The sequence below is a fragment of the Arvicanthis niloticus genome, chromosome 22, assembly GCF_011762505.2.
Source record: "Arvicanthis niloticus isolate mArvNil1 chromosome 22, mArvNil1.pat.X, whole genome shotgun sequence".
In the NCBI taxonomy this organism is placed as follows: domain Eukaryota; kingdom Metazoa; phylum Chordata; class Mammalia; order Rodentia; family Muridae; genus Arvicanthis; species Arvicanthis niloticus.
In genome coordinates, this window is record NC_133429.1 from 2889318 (window position 1) to 2913054 (window position 23737).

Here is a 23737-nt window from a genome sequence, read left to right on the forward strand (position 1 = left end):
CACCATCCTTCCACCACCCTTCATCATCCATCACCATCTTTCCCCAACCCTCCATTGTGCTCCACCATTGTCTTCCTACACACACCCACCTTCCTCCCATTGTCCTGCCAGCATTCTTTCTAGTCCTCCTCCCCTCTGCCTCCCACCATTCTCCTCCCACAATTCCTCCCTTGTCCTAGTTTATAAAGATAAAACACCATGACAAAAAGTAGCTTGTGGGGAGGGTGTCCAGGTTACAGTCCTACAGGTGGCAGTTCATTATCAAGGGAACTGGGGGCAGGAACTCAAGCAGGAACCCTCCCACATCAACTGTCAATCATGACAATGTTCCTACAGACTTGCCTACAGGCCTACCTGGTGGGGTATTTCCTCACTGAGGCTTTCTCTTCCCTGGTGACCAGCCATCAAAACCACCTCCATCATCCTCTGAGGGCAGAGGGATGGGTTAGATTGGTCTGGGGCTGAGGCAGTGAGGAGCTGGAGCTCACTGATGGTACTGAGGGGAGAAATGTCCCCTGGTCCCTAGAGGAGCACCTGGACGGCCTGCTGTCTGTGTTGCCGCAGCTGGGCCTGCTCCACAGCTCAGCCCTGTCAGAACTGACTTTGAATCTAGATTGAGCTATGAGTTCCCCTGAATCTAGTGGCCAGTGTGAAATGTCCCATCTAGACCAGTCGCTGGCTGGATCTGCCATCTCACTGGTCCTTATCTTGGGTTTGTTCTCTGGTGGGAGTGCCCCACTCTTCACCAGCCAGTCTGGACTAGGAGGCTCTCCAGGGGCATCCCCCTCTGCCTGGGGAGTGGGGATGAGGGCAGGTGGCGTACCCCAGTCTGTGGTCTCCATAGTCACGGCTGTTTACTGCCTCACCCACTCACCCAGGGTTCTGCAGGCAGGTGGCTCTGACCTAGGGGATCCTGGGTCCTGTTGGTCTCATATGTGTCTCTCTGGATCATGGGAGTTCCTGGCATGGAGTGGAATGGTCACCTCTCTGAGTTACAGAAGACCCGGTGTCTATTAATAAATGTGAGATGGAGCAGCTCCATGGCCCCTCCTCACTGAATGAGACCCTGGTGTGCTGGCTGCATGCCCTCAGGCCCCCATGCTGACTCACCACAGCTCACTTTAGATCCTCTCTTTCTACCTCCCCCACCTAGACGACTTAATTTAGTCTCAGGCGAGAGAGCCTGGCACATGGCGGGAAGCCCAGCTCAGTCTGATTCCACTCTGGGTGTCTCCATAGGAACCAGACTGTGCTGGGAAACGCCAGGATGGAGGACCACACTGGAGCTCGGTTCTGTCTTCCTGATGCATGGGCCCGTGGATGTTCATGGATGCTTCTGCCCACAGCCGTGGATCTGGAGGTCCCCACTGAGAGGCCTGAATGCTGACAGAGGTCTTGGGAAGAGGCAGAAACCTGAGAATTGGCACAAAGCTGTCAGCTCCTACTTTTTCTGTCTCATTAGAGCAAGTTCTGGAATGTTCTACCTTGGGGGAAAGAACTGCAAAGTCCCAGGACAAAGAATGGAGGCTCCTGTGCTCTTAGAGTTTGGGAAATAATGAATGACATGTGTGGAAGATTTATTCTAAGCATGATCATAAGACACTCCAGCAAACACAGGATTAGGGGGTGGAAAAACGCAGCTACAAAAACACAGGCCCAGCACTGGCCACCCATCCCTGCTTGAGCATGAGGACCCTTTCCAGGCCTCTGCTCCTGCAGGGAGTGTGTGCTCCACACCTCCTGCCATGGGCCCTCCACACTGCAGCTGCCCAGCGTCCACTTGTGTTTCATACCCTGCTTCATGCTTCCCTAGCTGTGGTGCTGGCTACAGTAATGCCTTGCTTCCGCCTGCTGTTCAGTGAGTTGGCTCAACATCACGTGTGTTGGCTTCTCAGAGCTTTGAGGTTCTTGGCCCTCGAGATGCCCAGCATTAGCTCAGTGAGGCTGGCTTGAACTTTGAGAGAATGGGTTCATTTCTGTTGTTTCCTCCCTACCTTGTGGGTGTTTGAACCTAGGACCTCATGCATGCTAGGCAGGCACTCTGCCCCAGAGCTACAGCCCAACCTGAATCTGCATCAGTTGACCGTATCTGTTTGGGATATGTCAGGGCAGTCAGCAGAACTCACAACCAGAGGACACCAAATGGAAGGTCCCTCTTAGATTAACTCCTGGGTACTCCTTGACGTCTGTACAGATGGAAATTAGTCTCGCCTGGCTGCCAGAGGAGAACACCCGAAGGGGTGCTGTGGGGTAGGAACAGAAGTTGAAGGATAGCTTAGGTCTCCAAGCAGCACCCAGCCTGGTGTCCTCGTGTGCTGCATTTCCTAGCTGTGATCACTGGGGGACCTTGGAAGAACAAGCGGGTGTTGCTAGGGCAGCTGGGTCTCCAGCGCAGCCTTGGGTGCTCAGGGAAAGCCACGCAGCCCATGTTAGTGCTGGTAGTAGCCAGGCCCTGGGCGGGGCCTTCCTGGAAAGCTTGAGATCGTCTGAAAAGAGAACAGCAGAAACGGAGACGAGGACAGCTGTGTTCTAAAGCTTCTGTGAATTTCTGTCTGTGTTTGGTTAAAGGAATGCTGGGAAGGTCAAACTTTTGTTAGCACCAGAGACTTTCCCCTGGGAAGGCCGAGGAGCTGGAATCTAGGGCAAAGGGTCTGAGTTTTCGCCATTGTATTGATTATTTCAGTCCTGCTTCATGCAGGGTAACAGTGTATGTCCATCTCCTGGGAAGGAATCAGACATCCTGGGTCTTCTGGAGTCACAGAAAGTTACTGAGCCAGGGAAGAGCACACTTGTGAATCTTTGAGCCAGTCTATAGTACCAGGAAGGCTGCTTTGGCTCTAAGCTTTGTTCAATGATAGTTTTCATCTACGCTTGTTTACTTAACATCTCTTTCTGGTTTGTAAATTCTGCCCAGCCCTAGGGAGACGAGGAGCCTCCTCCTCGACGCAGGACACCAGTGGCCGTGAGTAGGCCACCACCTAGTGGTCATCATGAGCATCACCATGGTCTCGGCTTGCTTGCAGCACTGCTGAGCTGGAGCCTGCCTCGGAGGAACTCAGCCTCCTGCCTCAGGACCTTTCCGGACTGCAGCCAAAAAACGTGAAATGGAGCAACAGAGAAGTGCGGAGGACCAAAACAAACGGAGAAGAGCAAGGAAGTAGGGCAGAGAAGCAAGGACGGCTTGATGCTCGGAGAGAAATGGGAGTGGGACTGCGGGGAGGGAATCCACGGGGGTCAAGGGCAGCCTGGATCAGGGAGAAGCCATGCCCTATCTAAGGGGCAGAGGAAGGACAGAGAGGGGCTGAGGGGAGGACAGAGGAGGGAAGGGGCAGAGAGGAGGTTAGAGGAGCTAACAGTGGAGTTACAGAGGAGAGGACCCTGCCTTATGAGGAATGGTTGTGTTGTTTGAAGTCAGGGTGATACGCATCAGGGGAGGTTGTTGGGATCTGTGGTATGGTCTGGTCTGGCTTGTGTCTGTTGAACCCAAGCACAGATGCTGTGACCCTGTGTGCTGCTGTCAAGTCTTGAACAGCATGGCTACTCTCAGAGCTGGGCTGTGTCTGTGAACAAATTTGAGCTGATGTGTGGCACCTTCTCTCCCATAACCTGTCTTTTCACGGACAGTGTCCCCGAAGTCAGGCCATCTCTGTGACTTCAGGCAGTCAGGTTCTTCCTGTGTGCAGATTGAGGTACACAGCTGAGGTGGACTCTCTGATTGGGTGCAGTCAAAGCCGGATAACTCTTCCACAGAAGAGTCTTGGTCTTGGTCTCAGCCCTACAGTTGATCCTTCATTAACACCAGCCACTCCGACTCTGGTTCCCAGAGCCAACAGGGAAAACATCAGGTTTCTTAAACCGTGGGCTGCAACTTCATACATGACTGAATGTGTAGGTCATAAAATACTGGACAGTAGTTAGAGGTTTCGAAGCACAAAACATCCAAAAAGGAACTCAAAATAAAAAAAAAAAAAACATAACAAATCTGAGGTGTCTTTTGTAGCTGTTTTTGGCTACTTTGTAGGTTCCTCTTTCTCCCACCCTTCTCCACAAAAGGGTAGAGAGAAAAGAGTTCCCTAAATAATATCAGTGGTTGGAAAGGGGGTGACATCATTGCTAGGTTACTTCCTGCTGATTAGGGGCATCAAGTTCCTTGGGGCAAGTTTGATCTTCACAATCAGGATGTGTAATTTCTTCTTGTTGTTTCTTCTTTGTGCGTGACCACTTAGCAAACCTCTACTAATAGCGACCAACAACAACCAACAGTCTCCTGCCCACAAACCATCAACAACCCACCTCTTGGGACTCTAGCCTCTGAAAGGTTCCCAGTGTTCCAAAGATTATACAACCACAGAAACTATGTGCAGCTGGCAAAACCGTGCCTCTGCTAAAGCACGAGGCAAATCACAGTCAGCTGCTGTGGACAGCCTGAAGTAGCCCCACATCCCACACCTGAGATTAACATGAAAGTGTAGTCTCATAGGATGTCTGTGGTTTTTTTGAAACCACAGTCTCTGGCAGTGCTCTCCTGTGCAGTGTCACACACTGTCACCACAGCTCTGGATATGCATGGCTGTGCTGTCACAATGCACACTGACCAGTGTGGCTGAACTCCCTCAGTGTGGGCCAACTGTGTATGACTGTGGTGTTTGCATTGTGCACAACATTTTCCTCTTTCATAGAAACATAATGGTTAAATCATGGACAGCAAAGACTTAGTATTGTCATCCTCTGTGTATCTCATGAGTATGTCTGTGAATCTTTTTCTTCTGGAATGCTTGGAGCTGATTTACGTCCCCTGGTATCCATGATACATTCTAACAGGCATTAATGTTAATATAAAAACATCTCATTACTCATCTCATTACTGTTTAAATTTGCTTTTATTGCTCATGAGTGCTAAAATTACATATTATTCCCAGTGGTGGTTTGAATGCAATTTGCCTAGGGAATGGCACTATTTGGAGGTGTGGCCTTGTTGGAGTAGGTGTGGCCCAGTTGGAGGAAGTGTGTTATTGTGGGTGTTTAAGTCCCTCCTTCTAATGACTTGGGAGCCAGTCTTCCACTAGCTGCCTTCAGATAAGGATGTAGAACTCTCAGCTCCTTCTGTGCCATGTCCGCCTGGACGCTGCCATGATTCTACCTTGAGGATAATGGATCTTTTTTTGTGCATGTGTGGGCTTTTTATGTGCATCACATGTGTGCCTGGTGCCCACGGAAGGCAAAAAGTGTCAGATTCCCCGGAGCGGGAGTCATAGGCAGTTGTAAGTAGCCTGATGTGGGTACTGAGAGCCACCTGAGTCCTCTGGAAGAACAGTGAGTGCTTTTAATCACTAAGCCATCTCTCCAGCCCTTAATGTTTTGTTTTTATGTGTTTGTGTGAGTATACACCATATGTGTGGAGGTACCTGCTGTGGGGGTTTGAGTGAGAATGGCCCCCATAAGCATACATACTTGGTCCCCAGTTGGTGGAACTGTTTGGGATGGATTAGGAGGTGTGGCCTTGCTGGAGAAGGTGTGTCACTAGGGTTGGGCTTTGAGATTTCAAAGCCCATAACAAGCTTACTCTCTCTCATTCTGTGTCCAACTTGTGGATCAGATATAAGCTCTCAGCTGCTGCTCTTACACCATATCTGCCTGCTGCCAAGCTGTCTACCATGATGGTCATGTACTCACCCTCTGAAACTGTAAGCAAGGTCCCAGTTAAATGCTTTCTTTTATAAGTTGCTTTGTTCATAGTGTCTCTTTTCAGCAATAGTAAGACAAAAGTTGGTATCAGAGTGTGGCATACTGCCGTTACAAGGCTGATTATGCTGTTTCATGGAGGAATGTTGATTTTGGGACTTTGGATCAGGAAAGCAATTAAACAGGACTTAGTGGACCATCCTAATAGGAACCTGCAAGACAGTAGTGCTGAAAGCAATGTGGACTATGGAGACCCAGGTCAAGAGGTTTCAGAGAGGAGCAGTATTAGAAACTGGCCTAGAGACCATTCTTGTGATATTTAAGCAAAGAATATAGCTGCTTTCTACCATTTTCCTAAAAATCTAGAGGCTGAATTGAAGAGTTTTGGGTCAGTGTTGTTGGCAGAGGAGGTTTCAAGACAGCCTGGTATTGACTGGGATATGTTGGTTTTAGTAATCACTCTTATGCAGATCTACAGTGAAAAAAGAGCAATCAAGGCAAAAAATACAAAATGTACAGTTGGAGGAGAAAAAGAGCATCTGGGAGTGTGATGTTGAAGCCAAGCCTTGTGCTCAGAGAGATGAAAGGTTGAAAGAAAAACCTGGTGCTAAATGGAATAAAGGAGTGGTGGCCTTGGGGCAGAACCACACCCAGCTAGTCCAGCAACCTGGGATAGAAAAAAGCCTGTTCCTAAAGAGCATTAATGAGTCAAAACTTATGCAAATTAATTCAAGGAGGGGGCCAAGCTCCACTCTAAGCAGGCAGTAGAACTTGGCAGCTTCAGCTGTGCGGCTCTGGCTTTGTCAAGGATATGGGTGTAAAGGCGATGGATGTGGAATCTTCCTGCATGGCTAAGGAATGCTGCCGAGGCTGTGCGTGCATGTGTGTGTGTGTGTGTGTGTGTGTGTGTGTGTGTGATTGGAGTGGGGGGGGGCAGAAGGTGAAGGTGAAGCCTGGATTACTTTGGAGACGGCAAGATGTTGGAGATGCCAGAACCATGGGACACCTTCTCCTTGGAGAACTGCAGATAGGGTGTGGAACCAGCCAAAGGGAGAAGTATGTTTCAGTCCACAAAGCTGGAAGGGTATGTGGCCATCAAAGTATTTTGACATCAAACAGAGATACTGATTTGGAGTTTGTCCTGCTGGGGTTTGGCCCAGTATCTCCTCAATGTGTCTCCTTTCCTGTTTTTTTGGAATGGTAATGTATATTTTGTACGATTGTGTAAGGAGCAGGCCCTTAACAGGACCGACTCCATATTTGTAATAGGAAAGAAAACAAGTTTGAAGTGAAGTTGTTTTGAAGTGCTGTGATAACAGAAGTTGTTTGTTGTTTTGAAACCTTATGAATCAAAATATTTGTGCACAAAAACAAGTTGTTTTGAATAAGTGTGATGACCAGCTGTAATGAAGTCATAGCCCCACAGATAACAAGACGCATCTGGTTATCTGCCTTGTACATCAGAAGTAACCCTAATTCAAGCTTAAAAAGGAACCTTCGGCCGGAGCACTTCATCACACTGGTAGCTATGGTTACCAAGAGTGATCCTCCATTCAGGCCTCCTCTGCAGCTGAGAGACCAAGCACTCTGCAGCATGGATCATCAAAGCAGCAGCCAAGAGACCAACGTTCCTATCTTCGTGGTCAAGCACTCTCCGGACCTGAGCTGCTGGAAACTACAGTCATAAGAACTCAGGTCGTATAACCCACAATTAATAATGTACTTACTGCTATGTTTACTTCTTTGTTGATTACCAACTTATTATTTGTGTACTGACATAGATAGAGTCAATGCACAGGAAATGTGGCAATACCTTGTTGTTACAATAGCTTTAGCATTGGTGATAATATATTGTTTGCTGTGTATTATAAAAGAGCATTTAAATATCAAACCTCTGTCTCTGACATACTCTCTCCCCTCTCGGGGAACCGACCATCTCACAGTCAATCCTGTATTCGATTCCTGAGTGGAGAGGACCTGTCGATCCTCTTCCCACGGGGACCTTATCACAACCTGCTCATGACAGATAACAGACTGGGCTCTCGACAGATTGTATGTTGGAAATATGTAATTTGCCTTTTGATTTTATCTGGTGTTACAGGTTTATAATTAAACTTATAAAGAGGTTGCTATGAGTCTTAGAAGAGACTTTGACATTTTAAACAGTGCTAATACTGTGATAGACTATAGGGACTTTTGAAATTGAACTGAATACACCTGCACTGTGATGTGGCCACCAACCTATTGGGGCCAGAGAGTGGAATGTGGTGCTGTGAATGAGAATAGCCCTCATAGGCTCTGTGGTGGTTTGAATATGCTTGGCCCATGGGAAGTTGAAGTGGAAATTTCTGGTTTCTTTGGAGACTCAGGTCATAATGATGTTTCGCTGGGGTAGACAGGTAAAAGAATGTTTTACTGAAACAGACACATGAAAGGATGCAGGAAGTTTAGAAAGACTATAAACATGGCCACAGGTGGTGGAGCACTGTCTCACCTTGCTGCCTCCATAGTCTTGCTGCTGATGCTCGTGTATTGGTTCGCCTTGCATTGCTGGTCTCCACTTGGCTCCAGCGGCCTCCTGCTGCTTCCGTGGGCTTGGGATGATTGGCGGAGCCTCAACTGCCACTGTCTGCCAAGTGGGCTGGACTGAAGCTGCTGATTCTTGTTTGGTGGTTTGCTAGTAGACTGAACTGTTGATATCCTGAGAATGAAGGTTGGGATCACCCCAAAGAACTATTTCTAAACAGGTCCACTTCCCCTGTGTCCTAATAATCTTTCTTTTCTACTACTTCTGGTTGGTGATGGGCTGGAGGGGAGGTTAAAATGTGTAAGAATCTTTATTATAAGTAAGTTCTAAATAGCCAAGTACCTACAGGAAGTGGCACTATTAGGAGGTGTGACCCCGATAGGAGGTGTGGCCTTGTTGGAGGAACTATGTCATTGTGTGGGTGGGCTTTGAGAGTGTCCTCCTGGCTGCATGTGGAAGACAGAGTCCTCTCCTGGCTACCTTCGGATCGAGATGTAGAACTCTTGGTTCCTCTAGCACCAGGCCTGCCTGCATGCTGCCATGATTCTTGCCGTGATGATAATAGACTGAACCTCTGTAACTGTAAGCCAGCCCCAATTAAATGTTGTCCTTTAAGAGTTGCCTTGGTCATGGTGTCTTTTTACAGCAATGGAAAGCCTAAGACAGGCTTGCATATCAGAATGTGTGGTCCCCAGTTGGTAGAAATGTTTTGGGGTGACTAGGAGGTGTGACCTTGTTAGAGGAGGTGTGTCACTGAGTATGGGCTTTGAGCTTTTAAAAGCCTGTGCAAGGTCCAGTCTCTCTTGTTCTGTGCCTCCCACTTGTAGCTGAGACGTAAGCTCTAACTCCTGCTGCAGCACCATGCCTGCTTCTCTGTTGCCCAGCATGCTCACCCGGGGCTCACTCTCTGTGTCTGCTACCCAGCATGTCACCTGGGGCTCACTGTGTCTGCCACTCAGCATGCTCACCCAGGGCTCACTCTCTGTGTCTGCTGCCCAGTAGGCTCGCCCGGGGCTCACTCTCTGTGTCTGCTGCCCAGTAGGCTCGCCCGGGGCTCACTCTCTGTGTCTGCTGCCCAGTAGGCTCGCCCGGGGCTCACTCTCTGTGTCTGCTGCCCAGTAGGCTTGCCCGGGGCTCACTCTCTGCCACTATAAGCAAACCCCCAACTAAATGCTTCCTTTTACAAATTGCCTTGATCATAGTGTTTCTTCACAGTCACAGAACAGTAACTAAGACACCTGCCAAGGCCAGAAGATGATGTCAGAGCCCCTGGAGCTGGAGTTACAGGCACTTATGATCTACCAGGAACCAAACTCAGGTCCTCTGTAAGAGCAGCAAGCTCTTAACTGCCAAGTCACGTCCCCATCCCTCAGCACAGCTATTCTCTCCACCTATTTTGTTTCCTGCCTGGGAAACCCAAGATGAAGAATGTACCTGCATACACCACCATAGTCCCTGGGGCCCGCAATGGCTCCAGTTCTACAACCTTTTATGTGTTAGCCGGGGCTCTCCAGGGTGTCGGAAGGGAAGACATTTGTTAGACTGGCTTACAGGAGGATATGGGTTGGATAGTCCAGCAATGACTACCTATAGTGTGCAGCAGCTGAATACCTGGCAACTCTCTAGTCTCTAAGACTGGATACCTTAGCAGTCCCAATCTGCCACTGAAGGTCTGAGGGTTCCTAGAGAACCACTGGTCTTCAGTCCACCCTGGAAAGCTGAGAAGGCTGGGTTCTGATATCAGTGAAGGAAGGTGGCGGTGGCAGAGGCAACAGTAAAGTAGACATACTCACCAGCAAGAAGCAAAGGTCAATAGGCAACACTGCCTTCCCCTTAGACTTTACTACAGCTGAGCAGACATCAGAAAGTACTGCTCACTCTGGGAGAAGGTCTCCCTTTACTCCTTCCTGGAGAAGCCCTCATAGGCCAGCCAGGCTGGTCTTAGATGACCCAAGATACAAATAAAATTGACACTCAAGGTTAGCCAGCACATCTGTCAGAGGTTGAGGTATCGCCCAGGGTCTGGCCTCTTGGCTGTGAGCTTTGGATGGGTATTGCCTCCTCATCTCCCTGGTCTCTGAGACTCTGAACCTCTTACATGCCTCCATGACCTCATTTCAATCCTACTTTTGTAGAAGCAGTGAAAGTGGAGATGGAGTCTCTCCAGTTCATGGTATGGGGACTGAGGTCCTCTGTGCCATCAGCTCCCCACGTGCCCAGGCTGGAAATGGGGTGTTGTTGGCAGCGCCCTCTGCCACAGCTAAACTCTCATTGTAAGATGCCAGGTGGTGTATTTGGAAGGTTCTTCCTACATAACTCGGGGCAGGGTCTGGGTGTCTTAGGACCCTGAGCTGTGAGAATCAGCTACCAGAGGAGGAGGTGGAGAGCCAGAGCCATCTGTGAGGGACTGTGTTGGGAAGCTCACCTGCCATCAGATGAATAGGTCCTGTGGTCACAAAATGGCTGCGTGAGCAACAGACATTAACGATAAGCCCAATCATCACCAGGAAGCAGAGACGTGGTGTCTTTCTTGTGGCTCTTTTAAGGGGAAAAAAATTCATGCCCAGAAATCCCTGTGGATTCCATAAGCCCACCCACTGGAGGGGCACAGCCTTCTGGTGTGGGAAGCCATGGCAAGGCCTTACTCTTGGCAAACACTCACCCTTGGCTCTCCTATCTACTATTCTTCTTCCTGCTTACATTCCATGATTCACTTGTCACTTCTCAGAACTTCAAACAAGGCCTTATAACAACCCACCTTAGTAACCCTTCCTCCTGATCTCTAGATTTAGCCAACATCCTGCTAGATGTTTTTTAGAATCCCTGGTAACAGAAAGGCTTTGTGAGAATAACTTAGTTAGACTCCACAGCTGCAGCTAGCTTCCTCCACCTGCAAAGCCCTCTTTCCTTTCCTACCCCTCCCCATATCCTGTTTTCAGAGTATATAACCTGTGTGAACAATAAAATCTTTGGCAGCTTGATCAGACTTCTTGACTTGCTGTGCCTCCTTATTTTCTCGTGCATCTCAGTCCTCTCCACAGGGTCTAAGGGTCCCACTTGATTGTCCAGCTGGCCTGGACACTCTGGGAGATCTGAATCCAGGCTCAAGTTTGGAGTCCAGCACAGATGTGTCATCTCAGCACTCAGGAGGTTGAGGCAGGAGGAAGTCAGGTTTGAGGCCAGCCTGGACTACATAGTGAGACCCTGTCATCCTGTCACAAGCCCAGTATGTTATCTGTTGTGAGCAGGTTGTGATAAGGTTTTAGGGTCTCCGTGGGGAGAGGAGCGACAGGTCCTCTCTACTCAGAAATCGTACACAGGATTGACTGTGAGATGGTCAGTTCCACGAGAGGGGAGAGAGTACACCAGAAATGGAGGTTTGATATTTAATTGCTCTTTAATAATGCACAGCAAACAATATATTATCACCAATGCCAAAGCTATTGTAACAACGAGTATTGTCACATTTCCTATGCATTGCCTCTATCAATGTCAGCACAATTAACACAAATAAGTTTCTAATTACCAAAGAAATAAACATAGCAGTAAGTACATTATTAATTGTGGGTTTTATGACCTGAGTCCTTATGACTGCAGTTTCCACCAGCTCAGGTCTGGAGAGTGCTTTGGTCTCCCTGCTGTTTCTTTGATGATCTGGTGCAGAGTGCTCAGTCTCTTGGCTGTTGCTTTGATGATCCATGCTGTAGAGTGCTCAGTCTCCCGGGTGCAGAGGAGGCCTGAATGTAGGATCACGCTAGCCAGTCATGACTACCAGTGTGATGAAGTGCTCTGGCCGGGGGCTCCTCTTTTATGCTGAATTTGGGGTTACTTCTGATGTACACGGCAGATAACCAGACATGTCTGGTTATCTGTGGGCTATGACTTCATTACAGCTGGTTATCACACTTATTCAAAACAACTTGTTTTAATGCACAAATATTTTGATTCATAAGGTTTTCAAAACAACTTTTGATTATCAAAACTACTTCTGGTTATCACAGCACTTCAAAACAACTTCACTTCAAACTTGTTTTCTTTCCTATTACAAATATGGAGTTGGGCTGGGCGGTGGTGGCGCACGCCTTTAATCCCAGCACTCAGAAGGCAGAGGCAGGCGGATTTCTGAGTTCGAGGCCAGCCTGGTCTACAGAGTGAGTTCCAGGACAGCCAGGGCTACACAGAGAAACCCTGTCTCAAAAAACCAAAAAAAAAAAAAAAAAAAAAAAAAAAAAGGAGTTGGTCCTGTTAAGGGCCTGCTCCTTACACACCCCTTGTCCCCCACTCCAAAAGAAAGACATGAAGGGTGGCACCCTGAGCTGTACACCCCAGACCTAGCTCCAACACTGGGATGGAATGGGGGCTTGGAATCCGTGGGTGGGCATTCTTCTGTTGCTGTGGCAACCACAGGTCCATTTGGGTGCCAAGGGAGTGAGGTTAAAGGGTTAGGAGGGGCCGTACACATGGGGGAACTTGGTGAACACCGGGCCAGTTTGCTCAACAACCCAGTCCCGGAGGTCAAGATTTCGGGTGGGTCAGAGCAGGGGCAGAACAATGGCAGTTTGGACATTCAGAGTGAGCCATTTGAGGGCCACTGGTTGCAGAGCTCCAAGGCCACCACAGGGCGACCCACAGAAGACCCGGAGGAGGAAATTCCCCCAGAGGAGATGGCTGGGGAAGAACTCCCTATGGCCTCCAATCTGGAAGATTCGCTTCAACGAGACCTGGAGGTGGAAGTGGTTGAGATGAGGTGGGTGTTGGGGACTAGTGGGCAGGTAGGTGCCAAGCAGGCAGACGCTAGCACACCAGGCTATCGTGGCCGCCTTTATTGTCCTTCTCTTTGGATACCCCCAGCTTCCCAGAGGCGGGGGATGCTGCTGGTAGCACTGTCCTGCTCAGGGTCCTGGTACTGGGAAGAGAAGTGAGTGTCGTGTTCACTCTCCCAACAGCTCCAGGAGGTGGGAGCTGACTTCTGGTTCTGTGGGCTCAGGGCTCAGTTTCTGGACAGTGTGGAGCCTGGGTGACAGCAAACTCATTTATAGAGAGTATTGAGGCTCCAGGGGCCCAGAGCTGACTGAAGGCTTCTGATGGGGAAACAAGACTGCTCTGTAGGATCCAAGACTGGTCAAGATGGACCTGCAGGCCCTGATGCTAGACTCTTTTGTAGCCATCTGTCCATCACTGAGCGGACTCCCAGTATCTCCACAGCCAAGGCCAGGAAAAAGAGGAGCCGGAGGCTGCTGGAGCTGGCAAAGCCCAAGACCAACTGGCAATGTCTGAGAGACAGGTGAGGGCTGGGGCCCATGAGGCGGTGAGGCAGTAGGTGTCCCAGGTTTGCTGTGCTCTTCTGACACCTTGTCACCAACTAATCACCCCTGTGGCACCATGGGCAGGACACCTAGAGAATAAATGGGATGTTGGGAGGCAAGGCAAGAGGTGGGACCCTTGGGTGGTACCCAGAGGACAGTGAGAAATCTGGGAGCCAGTGGGGATCTAGAGGCAAAGGCAGGGCCTGGGACCCTGTCTCATCGCAGGACGGGGTGCTGTTGTAAGGGCTATGCCTGGATTTCCCCACGCAAGACCAACTTGCAGTTCTGCCTGTATTGGTGAGTTGGGGTGTCCCCTCCCTCTGTCACCTGCCCACAACAGGGACATGCCAGGCTCCAAGAATACACCTGAGCTGCCTTCTCTCCAAGGACCAAGTTCTAGGGGTGGAGGGCTCTAGAGCTAGGGCTGTCCCACCTCCGTCTTCCTGCTGTGCACTAGGCCTGCTGAGTCATGTCTGTACCTGAGCCCAGCTCTCCAGGCTACTCTTGGCCTATTCATGTGCCCCATTTTGGAACACAGGCTTCACTCTAGATAATGTTCCCCTGGTGCTTGCTGCCCTAATCCAGTCTGACCTTCTGTTTCTCTGAGTCCTATTTTCTCAGGCTGCCCTTCCTGGTTCCTCAGTCTACCATCCGTTGTTCCAGGGCCTCAGGCTTCCCTTCCCTAGCAGAGCACAGGGCACAGGGCACAGAGCACAGGGCACAGGGCACAGGGCACCGGGCACCCTGCCTGAGCTGCTCGGCTGTATTCCAGGCCTTCTGTATACTGGACTGAGAGATTTATCGAGGACACCACGTTGACCATCACGGTCCCTGGTAGGTTCTACCTCTCTGGGGCAGCCTGGGTGTCCTCTGCCTGGTCCAGGGCTTGCTGGCTTCACTCAGTATGTGGCCACCAGCCACCTTCCCAGGCTACTTTCAGGACTCCAGTCCTTCCCCACCTCCCTGAGTGGCTGGAATCCTGTGGGATTGCAGGGAGAGGGGTTCAGGGCAGTCCCCAAGGCAAATCTGGGCAGGGCTAGTATTTGTATTAGAGATCCCACCTTCCTTCCCAAGTGAGATCCATTTTCTTTGTGCGCATAGTCATTCCAATAAAGCCCCCCAACAAGAGCTGCTCTGTGGATGAGTGTAGCCAAGGACGGCCTCTCTTGGGCTCTAGATTTATCCGTGCCCCCCACCCCACCCCACCCTAGACATCCTAGGACAGCAGCAGCTTCAGACAAAAACCTAGTTTACGAGCCTCTTGTGTTCAACCAAGGGGAGGAAGGAGCCATAGTCTTGTCTGTTGTATTATGACTGTGGCTGAAGACACTTTTGGCAAAGTGTCTGCCCATGTCTCTAGCCTGTGCTCCATGCCTGGACCTGTGAAGAGCTGAGTAGAACCCTGGGGTGGAGGGTGGGTCCTGCTGGGCCCAGTGTAGCTGTGGTGACTGGGCCATTTCTGTCCAGATGTGTCCCGCCGCGTGGAGGAGCTTTCGAGGCCCAAGAGGTTCTACCAGGAATATTACAACAATAACAGGTGAGGGAGGGTGGGCAGACGCAGAAGGTCTGAGCCTCTTCCTGTTTCATTCCGAGAGGGGCTTAGTGCGTCCTACTTCTGGGTATTGAGTCTCAAGAGTTCTAGCCAAGGTCTCTTAGCTGTCTGACCTCGGGGATCAAGGGGATGGCACCCACCAGTGATCCATCAGCCTGGCTTTGAATGGCATTGGCATTTATGACTGTAGGCTTTATAGGAGGGGCCTGGAGGACATTCATGCTTTCTGAAGCCTGTTCTCAGAGCCCCTTGGGCAAATATTTGCTGTTCCTATGCATGGATGGCTGAAGGGGGACCTGGACCACCACTGTGTCGATGTGTAGCTCTGTTCTGTGTTAGTGCCAGACTGTCATCTGAGTAAGAGGAAGTCATGCTCACATGTGACTGGTGATGTCTCTGTGTGGGGGTGGCTTTCAGGGGGAGCTGCTGCATCCCAACTTCTGGCAGCTGACAGGAAGGTTGGAGTTAGCAATCACAGAAGCTGATGTCAGCAGCATTTGTTCTTGGAGAGGGAGGAGATGGGACCTGGTTTTACTCTGCGCTCAGGCTAGTCACCTCTCTAGTCCTTAGTGGCTCCTGATGGGAATGGAAGCTGGCCCTTTGCCACACAGGAAGGTTAAGAAAGTACATATGGAGGGTACATCACACTCTGGGCCGGACACATGGGAGAGGAAGGCTCTTGGCCTTCACGAGATCTTCTCTAGGAGGCATTTTGTATCCCAGTGTCTTTAGGCTCACCCATCCTAGGAGCATTCTGGGAAAGATTATGCATATACAGTTAGTCACCCACAGCTCTGCAGAGGAGTTGGGTGATGGCTGAACTCCAAGTGCCTTTTAGGACCACGCCCGTCTGGCCCGTTCCTCGGTCCACTCTGGAGTACCAAGCTTCTAACCGGCTGAAGCAACTGGCTGTCCCGAAGGTTCGCAATAACATCTGGAGTATTAACATGTCTGAGGTAGGCAGCTCTTGCCATAACTCTTAAGTGGTTGGGACAGAGGAGACAGCTGCCTCTGGATGCAGGTGAGGGGATGGGGCACAGGCTCTATGGGGTGGTGGTGGGGTTCACTGGGTCATCTGAAAAACTGTCCACCCCCTCTGAGGCCTGAGGCTATCTGTGATCAATCCACTGTTTGATCACTCTTGGCCATCACAGCATCTGGTCTCTGTCTGGGGCTCCTTGATGGAGTAACATCACTCAAAGGAATGGGACCAGTTACTCTGTGTGGTCACTCGGACATGCTTTTTAATATTTTTAAAGTCCATCTGGGGCTCCCTGGCTGTTCATTCAGTCTTAGCTGAATCAACAAACTCCAAAAGTGAGAGATGCAGTCTCCAAAAACAAGGTGGAGAGCGGAGTATGGTTCTGTACACCTTGAGTCCTGGGCAAGAGGCAGACAGATTTCTATGAGTTTGAGGCCAGCCCAGTGTACATACCAAATTCTAGGCTACTCAGGGCTTCATAGGGCAGCTGTGCCTCAGTTAAGCTGCTTTGGATCCCAGTGGGTCGCCCACGTGCTGCCCTACCACCCCCATTTTGATATGCCTTGACTAGCTCAAAGGCTACGCACTTCTCGACCTCCCTGTGGCTACCACACACTTCCCTCCAGTGTTCCGTGGTTAACAACTTCTAAATCTATACTTTATCTTTGCTGCCCTGTTACCTTCTGGGCCACATTCCATTTCTACCTACATTGTTGGATGGTTTCTCTCCTGCAGCTCTTAGATCTGGTCCTTCTGCATCTAAATCTTGGTGATTCTCTGTCTTTCTTCCCACCCCACCCCATTTCTGTCACTTGCCTGAGCAATCTAAAAGTCCCGCCCCATCTCCCTGCCCAGCCAATGGCTGTACGATGATTCTTTATTATTAATTGAAGCCAGCTGGGGCAGGAACCTTCAGTTCTAAAGGAGCGGCTTTGGGAGCTGAAATAAGACAAAGCATTAGAATCAATTCCCAATAGAGAGACACTGTCTCCCAAACCACAAGCCTGCCAAGGATGGTGGTGCCCGCCTGTAATCTCAGCACCGCAGAGGCAGGAGAGGGAGAGTCTCTGTGAGCTTGAATCTAGCTTGGTCTACATAATGAGTTCCAGGACAGCCAGGGCTATGTAGAGAGATCCTATTTTTAAAAAGAAAAAAAATAAAATAAAGTAAAATAAAAGAAACCACCACCACTAACAACAATGAAAAAAACAACTTCAACCTGAAATCCAGCCAGGTGTGGTGGCACACATCTGTGGTCAACGGCACTCATGGGGCAGATGTAGGACCATGGAGAGTTCGAGGTCACCTTCAGCTACTCAATGAGTTCAAAGCCAGCCTGGGCCTTGAGACCCTGTTTCAGAAACACAAAACAAAGTTCCAGCTGCATGCCACCTCCGTCATCCACTCCCATACACGTTTCTAATAGACAAGGAAAATTTAAAAGCAGATTAAAAATCCACACACACACAAATTCCTTAACATTAAAAGTGTGGCCTGTGTGGAATTCCCTGCCTGTCGCGGTCCTTTTGAACTCGCTTCTCATTTGGAACACCCTTCTTCCCACCCACTGCCTTTGCTTTCCTCCTCACACCCTGAGGTGTGCTAGCCTTCCTGCAGGCCTGCGTTCAGGCTACTCCTGTGACTCAGGGCTGCAATCCCCTATGGCTGCCATGGTCACTGGGACCCTCTGGGGAGTTCAGGTTCCTGGGCCTGGGGTTAGGCCCCACTGGGAACTTTCTATCCTTCTGTAAGCTGCTCACCTGTAACAGACAGAGGTCTAGCCTCAGCCAGACCCAGGCTTTGCCCAGAAACCTTTCCATTCGCACCAGTTCTAACACACAGGGCTACCTGTCTCTTCCTCTGTGCTGGAGTAGTCTCTGTTACTCCTGTTACTCTGTAGTCTTGAAACCAAGCCGCCAGGGCTGGGTCTGTGTCTTCCTGTGTACAGTACTCTCGTAGAGCTCAAGAAGCCCTGCCAAATTGCTGGTATGTGTAGGCTTCTCTCTGGGACCGCCAGGGAACAAGCTTGAGGAGACCTATTAGAGAGAGGGTCAGTGGGGAAGACCCAGGCTGGGAAATGCAGCTTTTCAAAGGTGGGTGAGAAGTGGCAGCCACAGATCTAATGCTGAGGTTTTGGACAATGGAGCTGGTGAGGTGGCTTTTAGGAGCACCGGCTGCTTATCTGGAGGACCCCGGCTCCACCCCCTCAACCCCCACAGCAAACCCCTGGTGGTGCACAACAGGCTGCAACTCCACTACCGTGGCCTGCTCCTTTCCATGTCAGCAGCCTCTCTGTGGACTCCCCCTTCTGCCTTGGCAGGCCCTCTATGGTCTCCGCCTTCCATCTCAGCATCCCCTCATGGTGTTGCCATACTCTCCCCGCAGCCTCTGTTGTCTCTGCCCCTCGCACCTCAGCAGCTCGTTCTGTGCTGCTCCCCCCCCCCCCCGCCCTGTGTGTTAAGCATTCACATTGCCTTATTGGCTTATGTGGAAGCTTTTGAGCCCGTGCCTCACATTGATCAGGTGAATTCAGCTTTGCATGAATGCTGTGCACTGATGACAGACAGAGCTTCAAGGTCACAGGAACCCCTCAAACTGTCCTGAGCCCCTCTCCTGTGGTTGTGCATGGAGTCTCTGCTGCCACATTTGCACCGGGGTCTTTTCAAGTCTATGATTGTCCACTGACAGCTTGTTTTTACTCTCTTTTATTCATTCTGAGACAGGGTTTTACTATGTAGACCAGGCTGGCCTCATATTCACAGAGATCTGTCTGCCTCTGCTTCCCAAATGCTGGATTAGAGGTGTGCACCACCATGCTGGACTATTATTAGTTCTGGTATTTTGCTTTATGGTTTACTTTTCCCAAAGCAGCTGAGAGCATTACCATTCTGTGGTGTCCTTGGAGGGGCCCTTGATGCACTGTGGCCACTACGACTTGTCGAACACATTGCAAAGCTAACTTCTCCCTGGGAGTCAGGGCGTTCCTGCTCTGTGCACTACTTAGAATTGTGACCAATTCAGTCCCCTCTATTCCTGTTTCCAGGTTTCCCAGGTGTCCAGAGCAGCCCAGATGGCAGTCCCAACCCCACGGACGCTTCGGCTAGCAAAGCCCAGGCCCCCAGCCACCCTGTTGGAAGAGTGGGACCCTATGCCAAAACCCAAGCCTTATGTATCAGACTATAACCGCCTTCTTCAGCTGGCAAGTGAGTGGATGCTCGTGTGGATGTAGGGTGGGTGAGGAGACACGGGTTTGAGGGCTGTACTTGCCAGGTGTGTGTCTCTTCCTTGTATGTTGCTGTCTGAACGTTGGACCCTGCCAGAGGTTATAATAGCTGAGGGCACTGGCAGAGCAAGTGGGTGCGGAGATGGCTGAGGGCAGGCAGCAGGCACCAGGCTGAGCTGTGAGGGCTGCTTTGGAGCAATTGCTTGCTTGCTTCACTTTTGTGTGAAAGGTGAATAGTCCTTTACCAGTGGCAACAGTAATATGCATTTGTCATGGAAAAGACAAAAGAGCCTAAAGAAGAAAGGAAAAGTGACAACTAATGTCGCAACCTAAAGTCCACATGCTTCATACACACGGTGCAGAGCCCATGTGGACGAGTTCACACCCATCTTCCAGGCTATCCCCCACCCCCACCCCACACTGACCAGTGGGCTGTGCCTGTGGCACACTGCCCTCCCACCCTGGGACTCCCACCTCCATTACACAGTGGCCAGCAGGGTTTGGTAACCTTCAGCAGTTGCCTTGCATGTTGCCAGCAGGAGCCTTAGGACTCCCCGTCCTGTGTCACCCCACACCTGGAGCCCTGGTGGGGTCTATGTGCTTTCTGCACATGCAGTGATGCTTGTCTTTATTGCATACTTGTCCACTGGGTGCTGGCCCCGAGAGGCCAGCAGCTTGCAGAGTCACTGAGTCTGGGCTGCTCTTGTCTGATGCCTGTAGAGCAGATGGCTGGCCTTTTGGGTTTCCCAGCTATCTCTGTCCCAGGTTTTGGTTTACAGTTTGCAGGTGCTCTCTGTAGGAGATGGTCACTAATCCTTTGTCAGACTCCATGAGGTGACAGGGTATAGTTGGAGCCCTGCACTTGCCAGGCATTCGCTCTGACACTGGCAAATGGGGTACACTTGGCTGTGGGTGGGAGCATGCGGCCATCTCTGCTTCTGTCAGTCCTGTTGGGGCAGGAGGGGGTCTCGGTCTCCTCTCCACTGTCATACTGTGCTTCACAGAGTTTAAACACCCAGGTGTTGGGGCTAGACAGACGACTCAGCCGTTAAGAGCACTGGCTGCTCTTCCAGAGGACCGGGGTTCGATTCCTCTCAGCACCCACATGGCAGCTCACAGCCGTCAGTAACGCCAGCTCGAGGAGCAGACACGCTCTTCTGGCCTCTGCCTGCACCAGGCAGCATGTGGTGCCCAGAGTGGCATGCAGACAATACCACCCATACATATTAAATAATAAAATCGTTTTACAAAAGAGATGAAAGCTTCGGTGGCCTGAGTCCAGGGAGGGTTGACGTCCCCTGCCCTGGGGCCACCTCGTCCCAGACTCTGGCTCATTTTGCCTTTGCTATTATAGCTTTGATCTAGCCTGGGGCACTTGGGTTCTGAGGGAAAGGGCTTGTGTTAGCTGCTTTTTCCTCTTGCTGTGACGAAGTCCCCAAAGAAAAGCACCTGAGCAAAGACTGACTCAGGTTCTTGGTCAGAGAGGACAGCCCACCCCGGTGGGTCTGCCATGGGGCAACAGCAAAAGGTCACACTCTGTTTGCAGTCAGGAAACAGAGATGAATGCTGGTCTAGCGGTCTCCGCTACGTTGTGGGTTCCTCTTTCTCCCATCCTTCTCCACCCCTTTTCTTCCAACCTTTCAATCCCCTAACACTAGATAAGAGAGAAGAAAGGATACAGGGGAAGCGAAGGAGATTTCTGAATAATATCAGGAGTTACAAAGGGGGTGACAGTATCATCAGGCTACTTCCTGCTGATTAGGGGTATTGGGTTCCTTGGGGCAAGCTTGATCTTTGCCATCTCAAAATTTACTTTCTTCTTTTTGTTTCTTCTTTGTGCACGACTACTTAACCAACCACTACCAACAACAACCAACACCTTACCCTTTCTCTTGGTGCCCTAGCATTTACACACCCTCTGAAAAGTCCCCAGAACTCCAAATGTCACAGGATCGCAGAAACTATCTGCAGCTGGCAAAACCACGCCTCGGCTAGAGGATGAGGCAAATCACAGTCAGCTGCTGACAGCCTGAAGCAGCCACACATCCCACACCTGGGATTAAAACGAAACATATTCTTAAAATATTTCTGTGTTTTTAAAGAGAAACAAAAAAATCCAGAATTCTCACTACATGCTGGTGGTCAACTTGCTTTCTCAATTCTCAGCCTGGGACACCAGGCCCCAGATGGGATGGTGTGGTCACATTCAGGATGGACTTTCCTTGCTTTGTTGACCCTTTGGAGAGAGCTTCTTGTGGACTGACCCACAGCTGTGTTTCCACAGTGGTTCTCTGTCACAGTGTTTTCTGTTCCACTTTCTCTCCCCTGGGCCTCCGTGCAATCTCTCCTTACCCCAGCCCTGTCGCATACCCAGAGGCATAGCCGACACAGACCAAGATCCCTGCTTTCCCAGGTGGAGAAAGGCCACATTCTCCATGGTACCTGTGCCCTTTCTGAGTGCTGTGACCAACTGAGATGTTTTCTTCACAATTCACCCCCTGAGAAGGTGGTTTCCAACATCTTCACAAAGTTATCCGGTCATTACCTACATAGTTCCAGAACATTCTAGCGCCATGAAAGAAAACTTTGTCCTCATGAGCAGTCACTTGGTCCCCTCCCCAGTCCTTGGCACCTCTAAATTCACTTCCTTCTCTGGATTCACCTGCCCTGCATGTTTCCTGTCACGGGGCCACATGCTGTCTGTCCTTTGGTGTCTGGTTCTCTTACTGCCCTTGAGCTGCCCATCTGCCATGCTGTGTTGTTGCAGAGCCTTGGTCCTGTTCATGGCTGTAATGCTCCAGCATGTGGATGCTGTGCGCTCCCACTTTAACCCTGTGGGCGTGGTCCACACAGACCTGTCCCTCGTTTGCTGACGGACAGACCCATCTTGGAGATCTGTCTGAGGCCTCTGAGCCTGGTGCTGTTCCTTTCTTTTGCCCTTTAGCACCCAAGGCCTTGTCAGAAAAGTGCGTTCCTGACCGCAGTCCTCAGTGGGAGGTCCAGGATGTCACCAAGAACGCGGTGGCCAGTTCACGGATCATCTCCCTGGCCCAGCCCAAAATTCGAAAGGACCTCAACGAGGGCTACAACCCGTACTACATCTCCCCAGCATCTCTGGTGGCTCAGGCCTCGCCTCGCATTTATGAGCTTGCCATCCCCAAACACATCACCAAGAAAGTGTGACAACCAGGCCTCCTCTCCGGCTCACCCCCAGTAAACACCAAGTGCATCCTCGCCTGTGTGCGTGATTCGCTGAGCTTCGTGGCTTGGGCAGGGGCGGGCGGGGACGCCAGAGACCAGAACAATAATAATGTTATTTTCGTATTCTACCTGCGATGTGCAGCCCTTTTATTTTCCAAGCTTCTCTTCCCATCTTGGGAGACTGTGCGGCTGGGCCTTAGCCCTTTGCCTATCTCCCCAGATGGTCCCCTCTAGCTGCCTCTCACATGCATTCAAGCTCAGCCCCTATGGTCCTTATAGTGACCTGGGGAGGAGGTGATCATCCTCATAGGGGGTTCCTGCCATAGGGGTTCCCATCCTCATAGGGGTGGTCCTCAGTGTCACTGTTGAAATTGTCATAGGGCCACGGTGTTTGCAGTGAGACCAGAAGGGGGCACTTCACTGCACAAGCCTGGGGACATACAGCAGAAAGGGCTTTTTCAGAATCTGAGCACATGGCTTCCAGAGCTGGGAGAAAGAGACTTTTGTCTCTCAGTCCCTCAGACATGGGCAGCTGGTTATGTGGAGAAGATGAACTGAGTGGGCTCCAGGTTCCTAGCAAACCACCGGCAGGGCCCATCATCTCTCAGGTCCATAATGAGCCCCTGACATGGATCCTGGTGACACAGCTCAGTAGAGATGCTTCTTTCTGATAGATACAGAGAGGGTATGTGGGCACACTGTCTCAGGGGATCCAGAGAGGGTATGTGGGCACACTGTCTCACATACAGTGGAATAGTTCGATGTCCTTCACCCCTCCTCTAGAACCAGCAGCTGAGATTCTCCCAGTCTCCGTTCCAACTCTCCTTTCCTTTGAAGATCCAGTGGTGACACTTGATCCACGATGGCCTCCAGTTTAGGGTCCTTCACTTAGTCTCAAGGAGAGTCTGCCGGGTAAGATGGTGTTGCCTGCTCAGCTGTGGAGGACTCTCTCTGAAACCCTCCACAGAGCCTCCTATGTGGCTAGTTGTGCTGTGAGCCAGCTGCTCTGCTCAGGACAGTGAGATAGCTCTACCAGCTTGGTTCACAGGGTTGATAGTGCCAGACCCTGAGCAGAGCCTGGGATCTGACAGTCTTGTTTTGGCGTTCTCCCGAGGATGTGAACTTCTTTGATAAGTGAGAGTGCCCACGCGGCCCAGACCTAGTACAAGAACCAAAAAGCCAACATCTCCAATGAGATGGGGGAGTCTCTTGACAGAGCTGAATTCCTGGAGGTGAGGCCTGTTCGTTGTGGGTGACCAACGCA

At 50.6% G+C, this 23737-nt stretch overlaps 1 protein-coding gene across 4 annotated transcripts; it reads left to right on the plus strand.

The window, feature by feature from the left end:
- The first annotated feature begins 12541 nt into the window (after nt 1–12541).
- Nucleotides 12542–22506, plus strand: Spmap2 (sperm microtubule associated protein 2). 4 transcript variants are annotated; one of them, XM_076919603.1, is made up of 8 exons: nt 12542–12956; nt 13374–13493; nt 13741–13812; nt 14288–14349; nt 14983–15052; nt 15906–16023; nt 19093–19252; nt 22217–22506. In XM_076919603.1, the coding sequence occupies exons 1-8, from the start codon at nt 12670–12672 to the stop codon at nt 22453–22455; spliced, it is 1128 nt and encodes a 375-aa protein (XP_076775718.1). In that variant the 5' UTR covers nt 12542–12669; the 3' UTR covers nt 22456–22506. The 4 variants fall into 4 exon arrangements, with proteins under 4 accessions (XP_076775718.1, XP_076775716.1, XP_076775717.1 ...); XM_076919601.1 differs by lacking the exon at nt 22217–22506 and adding an exon at nt 20277–20515 and having other exon boundaries at nt 12612–12956; XM_076919602.1 differs by lacking the exons at nt 13741–13812; nt 22217–22506 and adding an exon at nt 20277–20515 and having other exon boundaries at nt 12613–12956.
- Nucleotides 22507–23737: the final 1231 nt, after the last annotated feature.

What these genes read in the sequence shown, in the direction of transcription:
- Spmap2 (XM_076919603.1), top strand. Translation starts at nt 12,670, where the DNA reads ATGGGGGAACTTGGTGAACACCGGGCCAGTTTGCTCAACAACCCAGTC. An exon ending in TTGCAGTTCTGCCTGTATTG is followed by an intron (nt 13,813 to 14,287) that starts GTGAGTTGGGGT and finishes GCTGTATTCCAG; the next exon opens with GCCTTCTGTATACTGGACTG. An exon ending in GTTGACCATCACGGTCCCTG is followed by an intron (nt 14,350 to 14,982) that starts GTAGGTTCTACC and finishes ATTTCTGTCCAG; the next exon opens with ATGTGTCCCGCCGCGTGGAG.